The following is a 21,498-nucleotide window of genomic DNA, read 5'->3' as shown; positions in this document are numbered from 1 at the left end:
AAGGTATGGAGGGAGAAGAGAAGATTTACAACTGAGGATCGAGATCCGGTCTCTTTGCCTCAGAGGACCGTAGAAATTTTATGGCAGATCTAATAAAGACCAGTCTGCAAGCATGCTTTGAAATGTAAAGTGCTTTAAAAATAAATTGCTGGAATTTAAATGGGCATAAAATTAAATTGCAGAAAAGTAAATGCTTTAAAGTAAATTGCGAAAATTTAAATTACATTGAGCTTTAAAGAACTGAAATTTAAACATACATCTTTGCTTTGATTGGCTTTTACAAATTTTCAAATCTTTCCAGAAGGGAAGATTGAAAGACGGGAAGATTGAAGGTAAAGAACTAGTCTGATTACCCAAAGCTCTGTGATAGAACTATTGTGTAAACAGAACATTTCTTTAGAACCCTTCGGAGAGAGAGAGAGAGAGATTTTTAGAGAGAAGGAAGAGAAGAAGAGAGAGAAGCTCTGAAATGAAAAATGAAAAACCTGAGGAGTCTAAGTCTTCCTCTCGGTTTATATACAAAAATCTTTAAACTGTTCACTGTAGCGGGACTTTAAGTGCACAGTAACATCTGGAACTCTGCACTGTTCACTGTAGCGGGATTTTAAGTGCACAGTAACAATTGGATCGTATCTTTGAATAGTAGATGCTTTGTATGAATACGGAAATACAGGCTGGCGAACAATACGGGTGAAGAGACATGTGCGCTCTCACTTGTGTCCAGGGGACCACCCGAAAAATAAAAATTAAATTATTTCTTTCTTTTTTTTTTTTAAGTAAATAATCAAATAATTATTTACAATGCTTTATCGGAGAGAAAATGCCGAAACAGTCATGTTCATTATCATCTCCGAGAGAAATGAAAGGCTCTTCATCATCATTAACATCTTCATCTTCATCTTCAGAGGAATTTGCAGCTGAGGACTTCGATCGTGAGGCGAGGAGCTGTTCCATGGCTTTGAAATATTCATCTTCAGTTTTGGCGCTTGCCAAAAGAGACTGGGCTTTGGATTTTTGGGTTAGGAAGGTTTGTTGGGCTCTAGAGGCTTCCAGGGTTGGTTGGAGGAGGTTTTTAGAGGAGAGCCAATCTTTGATCATGTTAACAGTCAATTTGGACTATTCATCAAATTTTAGGTAATGCAGGATTTGCAAGAAATAAACATGGAATATTTTTCACAGATTGCTTTATTAATCTAACAACTTTGGTATGTTCTTCTGACCATGCAACAGGATTCTTTTTTAACCTATCATGCAAAGGTTTAGATATCCTATTGATATTAGGACAAAAATCGAGAACATAATTTAGAATACCAAGAAATCTTTGTAATTGGGTTTTGTCCAAAATCTTGTCTGGGAATTTATCTGCAAACAAAAGTGATCTTTCTATTGGAGTGATGGTTCCTTTGGAAATATGATGACCTAGGAACCGAACTTTTGTTTGAAATAAAGAAATTTTTGAACTAGAAAGGGCTAACCCAGCCTTTTTAGTAACAAGATGAAAAGTCTTTAAATGTTTGAAATGTTGATCAATACTTTGAGAAAAAATCAACACATCATCAATGTAAACGATGCAAAACTCAGAATAGGGATTATAAATATCGTTCATGATTCTTTGAAATTCTGAGGGTGCATTTTTTAAACCAAAAGGCATTACTGTCCATTCGTATTGCCCAAAGGGAACAGTAAAAGCTGTTTTATAACGATCTTTAGGATGGATTTGTATTTGCCAAAAACCAGACTTCATATCAAATTTAGAAAAAATGAAAGTTGAACAAAGTTTTTGGAGCAAATCTTTTTTATTAGGTATTGGGTACCTAATCCATTTTAAAGCTTTATTCAAAGGTTTGTAATTTATCACAAGTCTAGGAACGCCTCTTTCAATTTTAGAATTTTTGTTGACATAAAAAGCGGCACAAGACCAAGGGGACCTTGACTTAACAATGAGTCATTTTGACTCTAAATCTTTGATTTCATTTTTGCAATGTTGTTCCAAATCCATGGCTTTTGTGCAAATTTCTTCCTGCCATGGGTCTATTCGTAGAACCTCCGTTTCCACACCCAAGATTCCCAAGTCATCCTTCAATGAGCAGAAACATATTTCCTTCTGGTATCAGAGCCAGGGGGAGGATAGTGTAAAGCAGTTTATAGTTCTGTGTTTAAAGACTTGTGTTTTATTTTGAAGTTTTGTTGTGTGGTGAATCCTTACTGGTAGTAAGTCCCGTCTTAGGATAAGGTCATCCGTTTAGGGCTGTAAAACCATACCTGTAGCCATTCTGACAAAACCATAGATAGACCATAGGTTTTTACCCATGGACCCTATACACTGTAGAACATCATCCTTTTCTAGCTCTTCTTCCGGGAAGACTAGTGATTCAAAGCATGTTGTGAGTTCAGAAGAATTCTTTATTGAGAACTTTGATAAAGCAATTGATTGTTGGGAACTTCCAAAAATTTCCAAAGAAAAGATTTACAAAACAAAAAAGCTTGATTTTTTAAAGAATGATTATATCATAAAAACTGAAGAACGCGATATAACTCTTTCAAATCCTTTTGAAACAATTCACTTGTTTTCTGAACATTCTTTAAAGAAATTAAAAGAAAAGAATTTCAATTATGTTCACATCGGTCTTATTCAAGTCGGAATAAAGCCCTTAACCAAAGAAGGCTTGGATACTTCCATCCTTGCTGTCCTAAGAGATGGACGATTCATCTCTTTTGATGATTCTTTGCTAAGTAGCATCGAATCCAGTCTTTGTAAAGGTCTAATTTCATTTGATTGTTATCCAAACATAAAAATTTCACTTAAAGATAAAAATATTTTGAAAAGCATGATTTTACAAATCAAAACCCATAATTATAATATGATTGAGGGATCCATCCCAGTTGCCTTAATTTTTAAAATCTCGTATAAGGCAATGATCACTGCATTCAGTACACAACATAAATTCCAGTAAAAAAGAGATGAGACTCTTCTCTTGCAGACTGATTTGTCTAGGGCCAACACTGTCATTCCAAAACCTATTCAATGGAAAGATGTCCATCTTCCAGAAGAATGGATTCTTGAAGGAGCCGCTCCACCAGCGATTCCGAAACAACTTGAGCCCAATACAGAGTTGCAAAGTGTGACTCAGTATTCCGATGGTAAAGTCAAACTATCATTCAGAAGATCTAACTCATCCAGATTTTCTGATAAAGCTTCGTGCTCAAGCATTCCTTCATTAGAAAGGAAATTCACAAAAGTCCCTTCCGTTATAAATCTTCCTTTTCAGAGTCAACCTAGGTTTTCAACTTCAGATATACCTAGCACTTCTATAAGATCTGTTGACTATGCTACTAGTGTTCCTCACCCTATCTACACTAGCAGTCAACATGAACAAAGACAGGAAGAGAAGGAACCTTCTCCTCCAACTTCCCCTACGTTTTCTGTTGTTACAGAAAATGTTATTAATGTCATTGAAAAGAAATTTGAATTAGATAAAGCTTTTCTGCATAAAGACTTTTATTCAGATTTAAACAAAGAAAAAAGACTTTGGTTTTTCAAACATTTTTTAAATCAAAGAAAAGAAGTCCAACAAACTTATTATGAATTTGTGAATCTTCATCAAGTTCATATATTGTTTTTTGATTGGTTCGAGATATATTCTTCTAATAACAACATCTCTTACCCCTTCAAAGAGTCAAACCCTATTACTATTAGGAAGAAGACCACTGAATGAAAACTCTCCGAAAGTAATAGAACAGTCGATTCTGAGCATCCACCCCTCCGGAGTGTAACCGTTGACCACGGCGAACCTCCTATAGAAATTAGAGCTTCACCTTACAAAATTCCTAAACCAAATGATACTGATAGTAATTTAAGTAGTATTATTCAACAGAATAATTTCTGTAATACTAACTTAAATACTATAGGAAAACATTTAACTAGAATAGAGAACCAATTCCAACAGTCAACCATATCTGTTTCTCCTAGTCCAAAGCCTATTCCTTCAAAGTCAGATTCTGATAAAAAGCTTAAGGAACCTATTTTCAAACCCTTTCAGGTTTCGAAAACTAGCCAAAAGCTTGTCCATGAATCAAAATCGGATTTTGCCAAAGCCATCAGAGAACAACTAGATAGGATAGAAGCTGCTTCTTCCTCATCTAGTAAAATCCAAATTGCTCCAGATACTCCTAAATCCAGCAAGATAGGAGTACTTGAACAAGACCAGGTTTCTATTGCCTCTTCTGACTTAGAAGCCTTTACCGAAGAACCTGTTTCTAAAGCCAATAAAATCCATTGGGAACTTGCTATCCCTACTTCCAAATCTCCACCTGATTTGACTATAGACAACAGGCCTAGTGCATTAAATCAAGCTCGATATAATGCATCCTCTGTCTATGAGTGGAATATAGATGGAATGTCTGAATACAACATTCTAGGTGTATTGCAGCAAATGACCATGGCAGCCAATGCCTATAAAACCCAATCAGGAACTTCTGACAAGGCCATTGCAGAAATCCTAATTGCGGGTTTTACTGGTCAACTTAAAGGATGGTGGGATCATCTTCTCACTAAATTGCAGCAATTAGACATCTTAAATGCCATCCAAACCGATGAGAGTGGCGCTCCCATTCTTGACGAATTCAATAACCCAATTCAGGATGCTGTTGCCACCCTAATATTGACCATTTCCCTTCACTTCATAGGTGACCCTTCTCACCTTAGGGACAAAAACGCCGAGTTACTACACAACCTAAGGTGTAGAAAACTCAGTGATTTCCAAGAGTACAAAACCACTTTCTTTACTAGACTCTTCCTTAGGGATGATGCAAATCATGTAACTTGGAAGGAGAAATTCCTTGCAGGTTTACCCACTCTATTGGGAGAAAAGGTTAGGAATTCCATCAAAGCTCTTTATGACAATCGTATTCCTTATGACGAGCTCACTTATGGTGAACTAGTCAGTTTTGTCAATAAAGAAGGTTTAAAGATCTGTCAAGATTTGAAATTACAGAAACGTCTGAAGCAGGAGCTTAGGAGATCTAAGCAAGAATTAGGCAGTTTCTGTAAGCAATTCAACTATGACCCCTTTAAAGCTTCTACTTCCAAAGATTGTAATGGTAAGTGTTCTTCGAAGCCTTACAAGAAACATTACAAGTCTAAGAGCCATAGGAAACCCTTTCATGATTTTAGGAAACTTCCTTATAAGAAACCTTCAAGACCTTATAAGAAACATAGTTTCTCTAAAAAGAAAGAGTTTAAAGCCAAACCTAAAACCCCATTCAATTTCAAAGATGCTACATGTTTTAAATGTGGCATGAAAGGTCATACTGCAAAGTTTTGCAGAATGAACAAAAGACTCCAAGAGCTTGACCTTAATGAGGACATCCTTTCCAAAATTGCCCCCCTCCTTATAGAGTCTTCAGACTCTGAGTCTTCCATGTCGGGAGATAGTGACCCCCTCCAAGTTGATGAGTTAATTGATTCAGACACCTCTGCATCTAGCAACAGCGATTCTGATTCAGATTCCTATTTAAAGAAAATCAATGTTTTAACTAAAGACCAAGAGATTTTTCTTGAACTTGTAAAGCATATTTCTGATCCAAATCTTCAAAAGGATTACCTTGATAAACTTTTGAAAACTATGGATTCCGACAAAGCCGGAACCTCAACTGAGATTTCTAAGGTTCCAATTATTAAAAAGAATTCTTATGATCTTACTCAAATTTTGGATAAAAAGAAAACAAAAAAGGTAGTTCCTAATATCCAAGATCTTCAGAAAGAGATAAAAGAAATCAAATGTGAAATCAGAGATTTAAAAGAAAAACAAAAAAGTGATTCTGAGACTATCCAACTTCTTTTACAAAAATAATTGCAGGATAATTCAGATAATGAATCTAATCCTGATGATGGTGATGAAATTAAAGTGGAAAACATTGAGTCTGTACCCAATGATTTCCTATTTGTTTTAAAACAAATCACCACAAGAAAGTATTTGATTAAAGTCACTTTAATCCTTTCTGATGATTTTGCAATGGACGCCATTGCCCTTTTTGATACTGGCGCCGATTTAAATTGCATCAGAGAAGAAATAGTCCCCAAAAGATTTCATGAAAAAACAAAAGAAAGACTTTCTGCCGCTAACAATTCAAAATTGAATGTTAGTTCCAAAGTTGAAGCCTCAGTTTATAATAATAAAATTGAATTTAAAACTTCTTTTGTTCTTACAAATGATATACACCATGCTATCATTTTAGGAACCCCTTTTATAAATCTTATAACCCCATATGCTGTCAATTATGATGGTATATATTTCAAAGCAAAATCCAAAGACCTTGTTTTCTCGTTTATTGAAAAGCCAAAGACTAGGAATCTTAACATTGTCAAAGCTTGTTCTGTTTACCAAAACAAAATCAATGCCATTCTTAAATCCAAACAAGATGATTTATTTTGTTTACAAAAGGATTTAAATTTCCAAAGAGTTGAAAGTCAACTACAAAGTGATTTTATACAAAGAAAAATCCTCGATTTCAAAAGCCTTATTGAAAAAGAAATATGTGCTGATTTACCATCTGCTTTTTGGAATAGGAAACAACATTTAGTAGATTTGCCTTATGAAAATTCTTTTGATGAAAAACAAATACCCACCAAAGCACGTCCAATCCAAATGAACATGGATTTGGAACAACATTGCAAAAATGAAATCAAAGATTTAGAGTCAAAAGGACTCATTGTTAAGTCAAGGTCCCCTTGGTCTTGTGCCGCTTTTTATGTCAACAAAAATTCTAAAATTGAAAGAGGCGTTCCTAGACTTGTGATAAATTACAAACCTTTGAATAAAACTTTAAAATGGATTAGGTACCCAATACCTAATAAAAAAGATTTGCTCCAAAAACTTTGTTCAGCTTTCATTTTTTCTAAATTTGATATGAAGTCTGGTTTTTGGCAAATACAAATCCATCCTAAAGATCGTTATAAAATAGCTTTTACTGTTCCCTTTGGGCAATAAGAATGGACAGTAATGCCTTTTGGTTTAAAAAATGCACCCTCAGAATTTCAAAGAATCATGAACGATATTTATAATCCCTATTCTGAGTTTTGCATCGTTTACATTGATGATGTGTTGATTTTTTCTCAAAGTATTGATCAACATTTCAAACATTTAAAGACTTTTCATCTTGTTACTAAAAAGGCTGGGTTAGCCCTTTCTAGTTCAAAAATTTCTTTATTTCAAATAAAAGTCCGGTTCCTAGGTCATCATATTTCCAAAGGAACCATCACTCCAATAGAAAGATCACTTTTGTTTGCAGATAAATTCCCAGACAAGATTTTGGACAAAACCCAATTACAAAGATTTCTTGGTAATCTAAATTATGTTCTCGATTTTTGTCCTAATATCAATAGGATATCTAAACCTTTGCATGATAGGTTAAAAAAGAATCCTGTTGCATGGTCAGAAGAACATACCAAAGTTGTTAGATTAATAAAGCAATCTGTGAAAAATATTCCATGTTTATTTCTTGCAAATCCTGCATTACCTAAAATTGTTAAAACTGATGCATCTGACATAGGTTATGGAGGTATATTGAAACAAAAAGAAAATGATAAAGAACAGATAGTACAATATGTTTCTGCTCATTGGAATGATTGCCAGAGAAATTATTATACTATCAAAAAAGAAATTCTTTCTATCGTTTTATGCATATCAAAATTCCAAAGTGATTTATTAAATCAAAAATTTTTACTTAGAATTGATTGCAAAGCTGCAAAACATGTTTTAGAAAAGGATGTTCAAAACATTGCATCAAAACAGATTTTTGCACGATGGCAAGCTATTTTAAGTGTTTTTGATTTTGATATCGAGTTTATTAAAGGTGATAAAAATTCTGTTCCTGATTTTCTAACCAGAGAATTTCTTCAAAACAGATAATGCTGCCAAAGAAGAATAAAGGTAAAGCAGTTCTCAAAGACACTGGTTCCCAAGAACCTTCCAAAGAATCCCTTTCTACCCCTTCCAAAGAAAAATTACTTTCTTCAGCCATACCCATCAAATCCTGGATTGAACTGGTTGAAGAACATGGCTCCCAATACAAATCTATTTCTTCTGATGACCAAGTAAAGCAATGGATGAGTTCCATTACAAAATCTCCTGAGCTCATGCTCGCCCTCCAAAACCTTTCTCAAAGCCAAATTTCTTCTCAAAAGGAAATTGAAATTACAAAACCCTCTTCCCAAAATGTTGTTGCCTCTGCTGAAAGCTCATCTTCCCAAATTGTGCTTTCTCAGCCAACACATTCAAAGAAAACCTCCGATTGGTTTGATAAAACCCATTTTCAAAACATTCTTTCTCTAGAAGATGGATTTTACCATTCTGATCCTTTTCAAAGCATTTCAAAGTTTTTTCCCAAAGGCTGGTTTTTCAAACCATGGGATTTGACAAAACCCCAGTCTTACTATCAAAGCATTTTAGAAATAACTGAGTCAGTTAAATTCAAACATTTCTTTCTTGACAAAGCCCATCCAGAACCGGCTTATTCCACGGCCACAATCCTAAAAGTATTGAGCCCAAACCAGTGGGGTGACCTACTCCACAGTTACAAAACCTTCCCTCTAAATTTTGAAACCCGTTTACCACATTGTCGGACTTTTTCCTACTGGGATTACCAACAAGCATGGTATAACACCTTTTTTATCTAAAACCCTAAAAAATCCCATTCTTGGTTATTTTTCTTCAACACAAAGATAATCGTTCAAAGCCTTCCAAATTGGTTCCAGCATTGGTGGAATCTTTTTGGCCCAATTCCACAAATCCTAACACCAAACGCTACAAATTGCCTAAACCTCTTCAAAGCCCATTATTTACCCTCTATCTCAGAGAAAAGATTTCCCCCATTTCTTTGCTTTTGTGCAAATTTCTTCCTGCCATGGGTCTGTTCGTGGAACCTCCGTTTCCACACCCAAGATTCCCAAGTCATCCTTCAAAGAACCTTTAAAGTCAAATGGTGGTCAAAATTTGATGAACAGTCCAAATTGACTGTTAACATGATCAAAGATTGGCTCTCCTCTAAAAACCTCCTCCAACCAACCCTGGAAGCCTCTAGAGCCCAACAGACCTTCCTAACCCAAAAATCCAAAGCCCAGTCTCTTTTGGCAAGCGCCAAAACTGAAGATGAATATTTCAAAGCCATGGAACAGCTCCTCGCCTCACGATCGAAGTCCTCAGCTGCAGATTCCTCTGAAGATGAAGATGAAGATGAAGATGTTAATGATGATGAAGAGCCTTTCATTTCTCTCGGAGATGATAATGAAGATGACTGTTTCGGCATTTTCTCTCCGATAAAGCATTGTAAATAATTATTTGATTATTTACTTAAAAAAAAAAAGAAAAAGAAATAATTTAATTTTTATTTTTCGGGTGGTCCCCTGGACACAAGTGAGAGCGCACATGTCTCTTCACCCGTATTGTTCGCCAGCCTGTATTTCCGTATTCATACAAAGCATCTACTATTTAAAGATACGATCCAATTGTTACTGTTCACTTAAAATCCCGCTACAGTGAACAGTGCAGAGTTCCAGATGTTACTGTGCACTTAAAGTCCCGCTACAGTGAACAGTTTAAAGATTTTTGTATATAAACCGAGAGGAAGACTTAGACTCCTCAGGTTTTTCATTTTTCATTTAAGAGCTTCTCTCTCTTCTTCTCTTCCTTCTCTCTAAAAATCTCTCTCTCTCTCTCCGAAGGGTTCTAAAGAAATTTTCTGTTTACACAATAGTTCTATCACAGAGCTTTGGGTAATCAGACTAGTTCTTTACCTTCAATCTTCCCGTCTTTCAATCTTCCCTTCTGGAAAGATTTGAAAATTTGTAAAAGCCAACCAAAGCAAAGATGTATGTTTAAATTTCAGTTCTTTAAAGCTCAATGTAATTTAAATTTTCGCAATTTACTTTAAAGCATTTACTTTTCTGCAATTTAATTTTATGCCCATTTAAATTCCAGCAATTTATTTTTAAAGCACTTTACATTTCAAAGCATGCTTGCAGACTGGTCTTTATCAGATCTGCCATAAAATTTCTATGTTCCTCTGAGGCAAAGAGACCGGATCTCGATCCTCAGTTGTAAATCTTCTCTTCTCCCTCCATTCCTTCAGAGCACCATTTCTGGGAACCGGATCTGGTACTGTGTATGTACCCAAACCTCTAAAAGAACCTAATCTAAATCTGATAATAAGCCCAATAAAAAGAATCAACCACGTTTAAAGCAACTTAACTTTATTTGGTAAAATAAAACTGATTTGGTATATCGGCTGGAAACCCGAACGTGCGGACTATTGATCTGTCCTAAGTCAGATATGGGTCCAAAGGCTTCACTTTGTGTAGCATCGATCTGGTTTAACAACGCCACGTACTAATTAGTTATTAAAAATTTGACCAACCGCGTTCAAATTTGTTTGAACACTGTATGATCCAAAGCAAATCTACTTATTTTCAAAGCTGGTAATTTATTTTAAAATTTGGAAAAGCCGATCCATTAATTGTTTAATTTGAGTTTTTAATATTGATATCCAACGAAAGCACATCCATCCTTCGATCCTATTTCCTTCTGGTATCAGAGCCAGGGGGAGGATAGTGTAAAGCAGTTTATAGTTCTGTGTTTAAAGACTTGTATATATATATATATATATATATATATATATATATATATATTTTCTTACTGGTATCAGAGCCACGGGAAGGATAGTGTAATATCGAATAGAGACTTTATGTTTAAAGACTTGTTTTTTAGTCAAACTCTGTTGGTGTGGTGAGTGTTACCTCTGTGTGCATTGGTAGTATTTGGTCGTAAGTCCCGATTAGGTTGAAGGGCAGTAAAACCAATTCTTAGCCTTGGATTATAGCCATATCGACAAGATTGATACTAGAATATAGGTCTTGACCCATTGATTCTCTGCTCTGTAGAGCATCGTCCTTTTCTAGCTCTTCTTCTGGAAGAACTAGTGATTCAAAGAATGTTGTGAATTCGGAAGAATTTGTGATTGAAGACTTTAATAAAGCAATTGATAATTGGGAATTACCAAAGGTTAACAAAGAAATGATTTATAAAACAAAAAAGCTTGATTTTTTAAAGAATGATTATGTTATAAAAACTGAAGAAAGAGACATAACCCTTTCAAAGCCTTTTGAAACTATTCATCTATTTTTAGAACACTCTTTAAAGAAATTAAAAGATAAGAATTTTAATTACGTTCATATCGGCTTAATACAAGTTGGTATAAAACCCTTAACAAAAGAAGGTCTTAACACCTCCATACTGGCTGTCCTAAGAGATGGACGATTCATCTCTTTTGATGATTTTTTACTAAGTAGTATAGAATCAAGTCTTTGTAAAGGTCTCATTTCATTTAATTGTTACCCGAACATAATAATTTCTCTAAAAGACAAGAACATTCTAAAAAACATGATTTTGCAAATCAAGACCCATAATTATCACATGATTGAGGGATCTGTTCCAATTGCATTAATCTATAAAATTTCATACAAAGCCATGATTTCTGCGTTTAGCACGCAACATAAATTTCAGTCAAAAAGAGATGAGACTCTTATCTTATAGTCTGACCTGTCTAAAGCCAACACCGTCATTCCAAAACCAATCCAATGGAAAGATGTCAATCTTCCAGACGAATGGATTCTTGAAGGAGCCACTGCTCCAGTGATTCCAAAACAACTTGAGCCTAACACAGAGTTACAAAATGTAACTCAGTATTCATATGGTAAAGTCAAATTATCCTTTAGGAGATCTACATCATCCAAATTCTCCGACAAAGACTCAAGTACAAGTATTCCTACTTTAGAAAGGAGATTTTCAAAAATTCCTTCTATTATAAATCTCCCTTTTCAACAAGTACAAAGTCAACCTAGGTTTTCCACCTCGGATATACCTAGTTCTTCCATACATTCTGTCGACTATACAACTAGTGTTCCTCATCCTATTTACACTAGCTGACAACATGAACAAAGACAGGAAGAGAAAGAACCTTCTCCTCTAACTTCTCCTATATTTTTTGCCGTCACAGAAAATGTAATTAATGTTATAGAAAAAGATTTTGAATTGGATAAAACTCTTCTTCACAACAATTTTTATTCTGATTCTAACAAAGAAAAAAGACTTTGGTTTTTCAAACATTTCTTAAACCAACGAAAAGAAATCCAACAACTCTATTATGAATTTGTAAATTTGCATAAATTTCATATATTGTTTTTTGATTGGTTTGAGATATATGCTTCGGAAAACAACATTACTTATCCTTTTAACGAATCAAATCCCATTACTGTTAGAAAGAAAATCCCGGAATGGAACCTCTCCGGTAGTGGGAGAGTCATAGAATCTGAACATCCACCTCTTAGGAGTTTAATCATTGAACATGGTGAGCCTCCTATTGAGATTAAAGCCTCACCCTATAAAATCCATAAAGATCTAGAATCGGATTTAGATAGCATTATTCAACAGAATAATTTCTGTAATGCAAATCTAAATACGATAGGAAAACAGTTAACTAGGATAGAAAGCCAATTCCAAAAGTTGACCATAGCTATCTCTCCTGTTACATCAAAATCGGACTCTGACAAAAAGCTTAAGGAGCCTATTTTCAAACCTTTCGAAAACTAGTCAAAACTTGTACAAGAGTCAAAATCAGATTTTGCTAAAGCCATTAAAGAACAACTAGATAGAATATAAGCTTCTTCTTCCTCTTCCAGTAAGATCCAAATAGCCCCAGATAGTGCCCAATCTAGCAAGATTGGTGTACTAGAACAAGACAATGTTTCTATAGCCTCTTCTGATATAGAAGCATTTAAAGAAGAACCTGTTTCTAAAGCCAACAAAATCTATTGGGAATTAGCCATACCTACTGTCAAGTCTCCACTTGACCTGGCTATAGACAACAGACCTGCTGCATTAAACCAATCTCGATTTAATGCATCCTCTGTCTATGAATGGAATATTGATGGTATGTCTGAATACAATATTCTAAGATTGTTGCAACAAATGACCATGGCAGCTAATGCTTATAAAACTCAGTCGGGAACTTCTAACAAAGCCATTGTAGAAATTCTCATTGCTGGTTTTACTGGTCAACTTAAAGGTTGGTGGGATCATCTTCTCACTAAATAACAACAATTAGATATTCTTGATTCTATTCAAACGGATGAGAACGGAGCCCCCATCCTTGATGAGTTCAATAGTCCAATTCAGGATGTAGTTGCTACCCTGATCTTGACTATATCCTTACACTTCATATGTGATCCTTCACACCTTAGAGATAAAAATGCTGAGTCACTACACAACCTGAGATGTAGAAAACTTAGTGAGTTCCAAAGCTATAAAACCACCTTCTTTACCAGACTCTTCTTTAGGGATGATGCAAATCATATAACTTGGAAGGAAAAATTTCTTGCAGGTTTGCCTACCCTATTAGGAGGGAAGGTTAGGAATTCCATTAAAATCCTTTATGATAATTGCATTCCTTATGATGAGCTCACTTATGGTGAACTTGTCAGTTTTGTTAATAAGGAAGGTTTAAAGATTTGCCAGGATTTGAAACTTCAGAAACGTCTAAAATGGGAGCTTAGGAAATCTAAGCAAGAATTAGGTAGTTTTTGTAAGCAATTCAATTATGACCCCTTTAAAACTTCCACCTCTAAGGATTGTAATGGTAAGTGTTCTTCAAGACCTTACAAAAAACATTACAAGTCCAAAAGCCATAGGAAATCCTTCCAAGAGTTTAGAGAACCTTCGTATAAGAAACCTTCAAAGCCTTATACGAAGCCTAACTTCTCTAAAAAGAAGGATTTTAGAGCCAAACGTAAAGCCCCTTTTAACTACAAAGAAGCCACATGTTACAAGTGTGGAAAGAAATGCCATATTGCAAAATTTTGTAGAATGAATAGAAAGCTCCATGAGCTTGGCCTTGATGAAGAAACTCTTTCTAAAGTCACCCTCTGCTTGTAGAGTCTTCAGACTCTGAGTTTTCCATGACGGGAGATAGTGAACCTTTATAGGTTGATGAGTTAATTGACTCAGATACATCTGTATCCAGTGATAGTGATTCTGACACAGAATCTTATTTAAAGAAGATTAATGTCTTGACTAAAGAACAAAAGACTTTTCTTGAATTGGTTAAACATATTTCTGGTCCAAATCTTCAAAAAGAATACCTTGATAAACTTTTAAAAACCCTAGAACTCAATAAAATAGAAACTTCCAAAGCCCCAATAATTAAAAAGAATACTTATGATCTTACTGAGATTTTGGATAAAAAGAAAACAAAGAAAACTATAACTCCTAGTATCCAAGACCTGCAAAAAGAGATAAAAGAAATCAAACTTGAGATAAAAGAATTAAAAGAAAAACAAAAGAATGATTCTGAAACCATTCAACTCCTCCTACAAAAACAATTAGATGATAATTTTGATAAAGATATTGAAACTGATAATGAAAATGAGCAAAACGTGGAAAACATTGAATCCATACCAAATGATTTTCTGTTTGTTCTAAAACAAATCACCACGAGAAAATACCTAATAAAAATTACATTAATTCTTTATAAAGACTTTGAGATTGACACCATTGCTCTTTTTTATACTGGTGCCAATCTAAATTGCATTAAAGAAGATATTGTCCCTAGAAGATTTCATGAAAAAATAAATGAAAGACTCTCTGCCGCCAATAATTCAAAATTAAAAGTAAAATCTAAAGTTGATGCCTCAGTATATAATAATGGTTTTGAATTTAGGACTTCCTTTCTTCTAGCAAATGATATCCATCATACTGTTATATTAGGAACTCCCTTCATTAACCTTATAACCCCTTATACTGTTAACTATGACAGTATATCTTTTAAAGCAAAAACAAAAAACTCTGGCCCTAAACATAAAGTCTCTATTTCATATTACACTATCCTTCCCGTGGCTCTGATACCAGTAAGAAAATATATACAAGTCTTTAAACAAACCAGTAAGAAAGTACAAGTCTTTAAACATAAAGTCCCGATTATTACACTATTCTGCATTATTACACTATTCTGTTGGTTTTACTGCCCTTCAACCTAATCGGGACTTATGACCAAATACTACCAAGGCACACAGAGGTAACACTCACCACACCAACAGAGTTTGACTAAAACACAAGTTTTTAAACATAAAGTCTCTATTCGATATTACACTATCCTTTATGTGGCTCTGTTTTCCTATTTTCTTACTGGACTTTTCAAAATAAGTAAATAAATAAATAAATAAATATATTTATTTATTTTGAAAAGAAAGTATGCCTTTCAATAGATTATCTGAAAAACGAATACATGATGTCTGTTGGAAATTCATCCAACCAAATTACAGATTCATTCCTTTGCAAGGCTGCTTTAGCCAAACCATGAGCTATGCCATTACATGTTCTAGGGATGTGTTGAGCTTTGAAATTCTGGAAATTCTTCATGATTCCAGAATTTCAGAGATCACCCAGAAAATTTCAGACATATTACTTGTCCTCTTGTTGACTAGTTCAACTACTTCTAATGAATCAGATTCGAAAATCCCAGCTGTAACACCAACTCTTAGTGCTACTTGTAAGCCCCACTCCATGGTTGTAGCTTCAGCCATTGCCACGCTGCCAAAAAACTTGGATGTTTTGACAGCAGCCGCTTTGCAAATTCCCTCCTGGTCTCTGATTACAACCCCTAGGCCTGCCTTTTGTTTGTTTGCATCCACAGTTGCGTCCACATTGATTTTTAGCCAATCTTTTGGGGGAGGGTACCACTGGTTCAACTTCTCTGCCTTCTGATTCCCCACAAAGTTTCTCTCAGGTTGTTTAACTTTCCTATAAGACTCAACAACAGATTCTGCCCGCACCACTACTATAATTGGATTTTCTTTTTTGCCCTCAAACAACCATTTGTTTCTTGCATTCCAAATAACCCATAGCAACGCAGCCACCAAAGCCCCTTCGATATTAGCTTGCTGGTGGGACAAAATTTGAAGTAATCCACTTATGTCTTGATTGTTCTCCCCTTGAGATCCAACTATTAATTGAGCATCTTTCCAAATCTTCCTTGCCATTTTGCACTCCAACAGAGCATGAGAAATGGACTCCATTTTACAGCAGCAAATTTGGCAAGTTGGCTCCTGTAAAATCCTTCTCTTCCATATTTTTTCCACTGTTGGCAATAAATCTTGGGCTGCTCTTCACAAAAATATTTTTATCTTTTTTGGTATTTCAAGCTTCCAGATTGCACTCCATTGCGAGCTGGTGGAACAGCTTGGAAGATTTGGGAATCTTATCTGCATAGCCACTTGGTAGCCACTCTTGACAGAGTATTGACCTCTTTTGTCATAGTGCCATATCAGCTGATCCTCCTTTGGCCTTCTCAATAGCGAGATTTGAGAGATAGCTTCTGCATCTTCAGCTCTAAAGTGATCACATATAAGCTTTTCATTTCACTGCTGCTCGTTGTCCATTAGCTCTGCCACTGTAGTCTCTAGTGTCATTGTTGGGGCTGAAACTGGCCTGAAGGTTGAGGGTTTGGGGATTCAGTTGCTTCCATACATTTTCACCTCTTTTCCATTGCTAATTTTCCATCTAGACCCTTTATGTATCACTTGCCTTCCCCACAAAACACTTCTCCATATAAATGATGGTTTTGACCCCAAACTTGCATTCATAAAGCCGGTATGTTTAAAGTACCTATCTTTCAAAACTCTTGCCACCAGTGAGTTTAGGAACTGCATGATTCTCCACCCTTGCTTTGCAACGAGGGTTTGATTGAAGCTTGACATGTCCCGAAATCCTAAACCACCCCTTACTTTTGCATGACTTATTTTCTCCCATTTTGTCCAATGAAAACTCTTCTTCTCCTGGTTTGATCCCCATCAGAATTTAGCCACCGCTTTTTGAATATCCTTACAGAGCCCCATGGGAATTTTAAAGACGCTTATGGCGTACGATGGGATTGCTTGTGTAACAACTTGTGTTGCCAGCTGTTGATTTTGTTTAGGACTCTGAGCTTGATTTCCTTAAAGAAACTCTTCGTCTTTCTCCCTATCATTGATGGTAGGCCTAAGTACTTTTCATGCCGAGACACCATTTGCAGCTGAAAGATGTCTTTAATGGCTGAAATCTGCTCCTCTTTGGTGTTGCCACGAAAGAACAATTATTAAAACCAAATCTCCTCCCCATATTGTTCATCTGCACCGGCTTCATCTTCGTTTCACAAATAAAAAGAATATGAGGCTTGTGCTCTCGGAGAATGTCTTTAATGGCTAGGAATGTCCGGGTATTCCCCAGACCCCCAACATTCCAGTTTATGATTTTCATTGTTGCCAGCGAGGCTGGTAACCAGCTTCTGCCGATATCTCATTCATAGCTAACTCCAACATTTCCTTCCTTTCCATGGCTGTAGTATCCCAATTTAGCTTGATCTTTGTTGAGGGGGAATTTTCTGGTGCCCGGGTAGAGACACATTGCCTTGGACTTGCCAGCTTTGGTCTTTTATTTTTTCGGCTTGTCATTTTTATGTCACAACTTGTTCGCTTTGTATTGCTGGGCTCTACTTGGCTGCTGCTCTTTTTATTTGAATTCCAGGCTTGGTTCTTCTATCTCTTCCATTTAGACTTAGGCTTCTTTGGAAATGACTCAGCATTCACCATTTCTTCATCCGAACTCATTTGGGCTGCATCGGTAGTATTGGGCTAGTGAGTTGTTTGATCGATTACAGGGAGCATGTTCAGTATCTTTCCCTCAAAGTTTTCTTTTTCATTTCGGGTTCTCGCTCTTTGACTCAAAATTTTAGGGTTTTCCCTATTTTCATCTGCACCAGAATGATTTTTGTTGTCAGCTTGACGCTATCTCATTTCTTGTCCCTGGATCATTAATGTTTCCCCTGGTACCTCGGCCACATGTTTGGATCCCATTTGTGAGCTGCTAGCATCTTCTTGGTACTGGGTTGACCCTGCCCCGTTTTCCCCTTTCGGGTTGGTGTGTTGAGCATGGTGGGTGCTTGTGTTCTCCGATTCTACCCCTTCCCTTAATGATCTTCTTTGCTCCCTGCTCTCCTTTTCTTTATTCCTCTGAAATCTCATCCAATCAGTCAGTGGAGTGGCTTTTAACCAGGCCCCATACGCCATCTCCTCTTTAGGTTGGCCCCTGTATTGTGCACACTCTCTGTATTGATGCCTAATAAAGCCACAACAAAAATAATAATCTGGCAACTTCTCATAAATCACTCCAATTGGAGTCTCTCTCCCATCTTCTTGTTGAATCTTAATGATCTTCTTCAGTCGCTTCGTGATGTCTATGGAAATTCTAACTCGAACATATGCACCAAAGCAATCCCCAATTGCATCCGTTGCTACATCTTCCCCTTTCCCAATCTTTGCCCCAATTTCGTGAATTGTGCTAGTGTCCATGCACATCAGGGGCACATTATGCAGCTGAACCCAGAATAAGACATGTGAAAAAGATTGTTCTGTAACATTGCCTATACCACATGGTTTTTGGAGCACAATAAGGGCACGATCAAAATGCCATGGTCCTTCGGATAATACTCTTCGTTTATCTTTTTCTAGGGAGAATTTGAACATAAAGATTTTATTTTTCAAGCTTTCAACTTTGACCACCCCCGTTGGATGCCAAGCTTGTTGTAATGCTATTCTCACACCTTCATGGCTGATGCTTCTGGTAGTAAAAATTTTACCCACAAAACATCCTGCCACGATCTTAGCACCTTTTTCCTTCATACTAGACCCAAAAATAACTTTGTCTTCCTCCTTTTCTTCAAGGGATATCGTATTGCCTTTTTAATCAATTCGTCGGTTTTCATTCTTTAAGAAGTCTATTATTGACTTTAATGAGGCGCAACCACCTTTTTCTCTTCACTGCTCCCTTTTCCTTAACTAATCCCTTTTTTTCTATAACCTCTCTCACTTATTCTATCCAAGCTAGCCCCCACCCTTCAAACCCACTGTAGATATGAGATCTTTGACAAAATGAGGTGAAACGGGAAACTAAAAAGAAAATAACGCCCAACTAATGAGCGATTTTCAGACCATAGCGATCCAACTTTACCTTCCATTAGGTGTTCTCTAGTTCAGAGAGAAAATACCCTTGAAAGAAGAGTTAAAATATAGATATATATAGTGTTATAGCTTTTACCTATAATAAATATGCCAAATAAAGTGTATGTGATTATCCTAAACATACACAACACTCTAGTTGCATCCCTAGCAGAAGATATGATTATATTGCTAGTTTCAAGCATAAAGCAGCAAACTGTTCACCCATTAAACATCTTCACAATTCACATAATTGACAGGTAGTATTTCATAAATAGTGGCAATTGATCAATTAAATACTGTTCTTAAGAAAATTCATTCCACAATGCATTCTTTGACAAAATATTAAAAAAGTTATAGAGGAACTTATATTATTTTCAAGAATGCACAAATCTCGAACAATATCTTGGATGTACTTCATCACATAATAACCGCATTCAAAGGTTCCAGGTTGTTTCAGACATTAAAAAAGTAAAAAATTAGTTTCAAATATACTGATGAAAGTAACAATGGAAGTCATAAGTTTGTTTCATTAATACCTTCACAAAGACCCATTGCACAACCTTCTTTTTATTAGTCTTCACTTGATGCATTGTTATCTCACTATAAGTAATAAATCACGGATGAAGCAAATTAGTCTACAACATAAAAAATTAAAAAAGAATTAAGTAAACTAATTAAACTCACTCATTCACCATCAGCTTTAACTCATCATCAGGATTATCACCTAATGGTTCAAGATATTATATTTTTTTCCTCACCATATCAATTGCTACTAGCACCCAATGGCCACTAAACAAATAATAAAAAACAAAAATAGATTACAAGATAAATTTAAATCATTTATGTAAAAAAAAGAAAATGGACAAAAAATAAATAAAGAATACCCTGGGTTATATGGGAACACAATTATCTAGCCTATTTGTATCTTGTCTAAAAGGTCTGAAATATAAGAACACTTATTTGGGTAGCTTGCTTAAGTTGAATGTAACTTAGCTATACATCCAAATTGAATTGGAATAACATAACCGCTATTGTCCATCTCCTCATAAAAGTGTCTATTAAAAAAAGAAACTTGTATGACATATGAATATAACAAATAAATTAATAACAGTTTGCAAAATCAGAAACCATAATAAAAAAATAATTCAAGTTTTTATTTCTTACTTGATGCATATCTCCAAAACAGAATTTGAGAGCTCTGTAAACTCAATGACTTCATTGCAAATCTGCTTGTCCAATCTGCTCTCCCAGTAGACACCAAAAGTTTTCAGATCATGTACAATCATAATCGATCGTGGTAGGGAGCTCTCAATCATCAAAGAAACAATGTTCATATGTGAACTCTTGTTCTCCTTTCTTGCTTTCACAACTCTACGGGTATTCTTTCTCAGAACAAATTTCCTTGCTGTCATTGGTTTTACAACAACGGGTTCCTTTGTTGTTCCTTTCTGTTCATATAGATATACCACGCCATTTGCAAGAGACTTTCGGCCATCAACTTTTCTCTTCAAAGGAGTTAATCTTGAAGATCTTCGTGGGGTGATTTTTGAAGTGGTTTCACAATCTACTTGGGGTGGATTCTGTGCAGGGGATGGCAGGGGAGGTGTGTTGATGTTTTTGTCAGATTTTGGACAAACAGTGAGGTCATTGGTCACTGACTTTGGAGTAACTTTGGTCACTGACTTCGGAGTAACTTTGGTCACTGACTTCAAAGTAGCTTTGGGGTCGTTAGTCACTGATTTTGGAGTAACTCTGTTGGGTGATCAACGATCTATCTTTAGATTAACACTGCAACCACCTTTGGAGTTATGAAAGTTGGAACTGCCAACTTTAATATTGTTTTAGGCATTTATCCTTGCATTCATTTGATCTAATTGAGCTTGCATAAACTAAAAACTCTCTTGATACATTCTTTGTTCTCGCTCCAACTCAGTAGGGTCAGGAATATTGAAATACATGGATGGGATGATGAATTGACCCAATCCTTGCACCCGACTTCCATCAGGCTTCTTGTGAAGGGCTTTACCTAGGATATCATTTGGTCTTTAGGATTGGAACGTTCCCTACTCAACCTATCTTCTTAGCACACTCTACAAAATAAATACAAAAAGATTTGATCAAAATTAGGAATAAAAAAACAACTAAGTTAAATAATGACAATTGAAGCATTATCGCATCACCAGCATTTTTTGAAATAAACAAAGCAACCTAATTTGTTAATTTACATGATCTTGGATTATAAAATAATTCAGGTAGCTTTCAATTTCAAACTATTTGCATTGGTATTTTTCAGTGGTGGTGGAAACTTACAATTCTTTCATCCACTTACTGCACTTCAGGTGTATAACTTCCATCTTTTTTCCTGTGAGCCAATAACCAGGCTTCACTACAGTCAATCTCGCGCTTAAAAACTCCGA

At 35.7% G+C, this 21,498-nt stretch overlaps 1 protein-coding gene across 1 annotated transcript; it reads right to left on the bottom strand.

The window, feature by feature from the left end:
- Positions 1 to 15,463: 15,463 nt before the first annotated feature.
- LOC107177897 (uncharacterized) lies at positions 15,464 to 16,123 on the bottom strand. The gene has a single exon (XM_015532438.1). It carries the CDS (start codon positions 16,121 to 16,123, stop codon positions 15,464 to 15,466), a length of 660 nt encoding a protein of 219 aa, XP_015387924.1.
- Positions 16,124 to 21,498: the final 5,375 nt, after the last annotated feature.

The sequence above is a fragment of the Citrus sinensis genome, chromosome 4 (genome assembly GCF_022201045.2).
Source record: "Citrus sinensis cultivar Valencia sweet orange chromosome 4, DVS_A1.0, whole genome shotgun sequence".
NCBI classification, from domain to species: Eukaryota; Viridiplantae; Streptophyta; class Magnoliopsida; order Sapindales; family Rutaceae; genus Citrus; species Citrus sinensis.
Note: the sequence above shows the minus strand (reverse complement) of the source record. Positions and strands in the feature narration are given on the sequence as shown.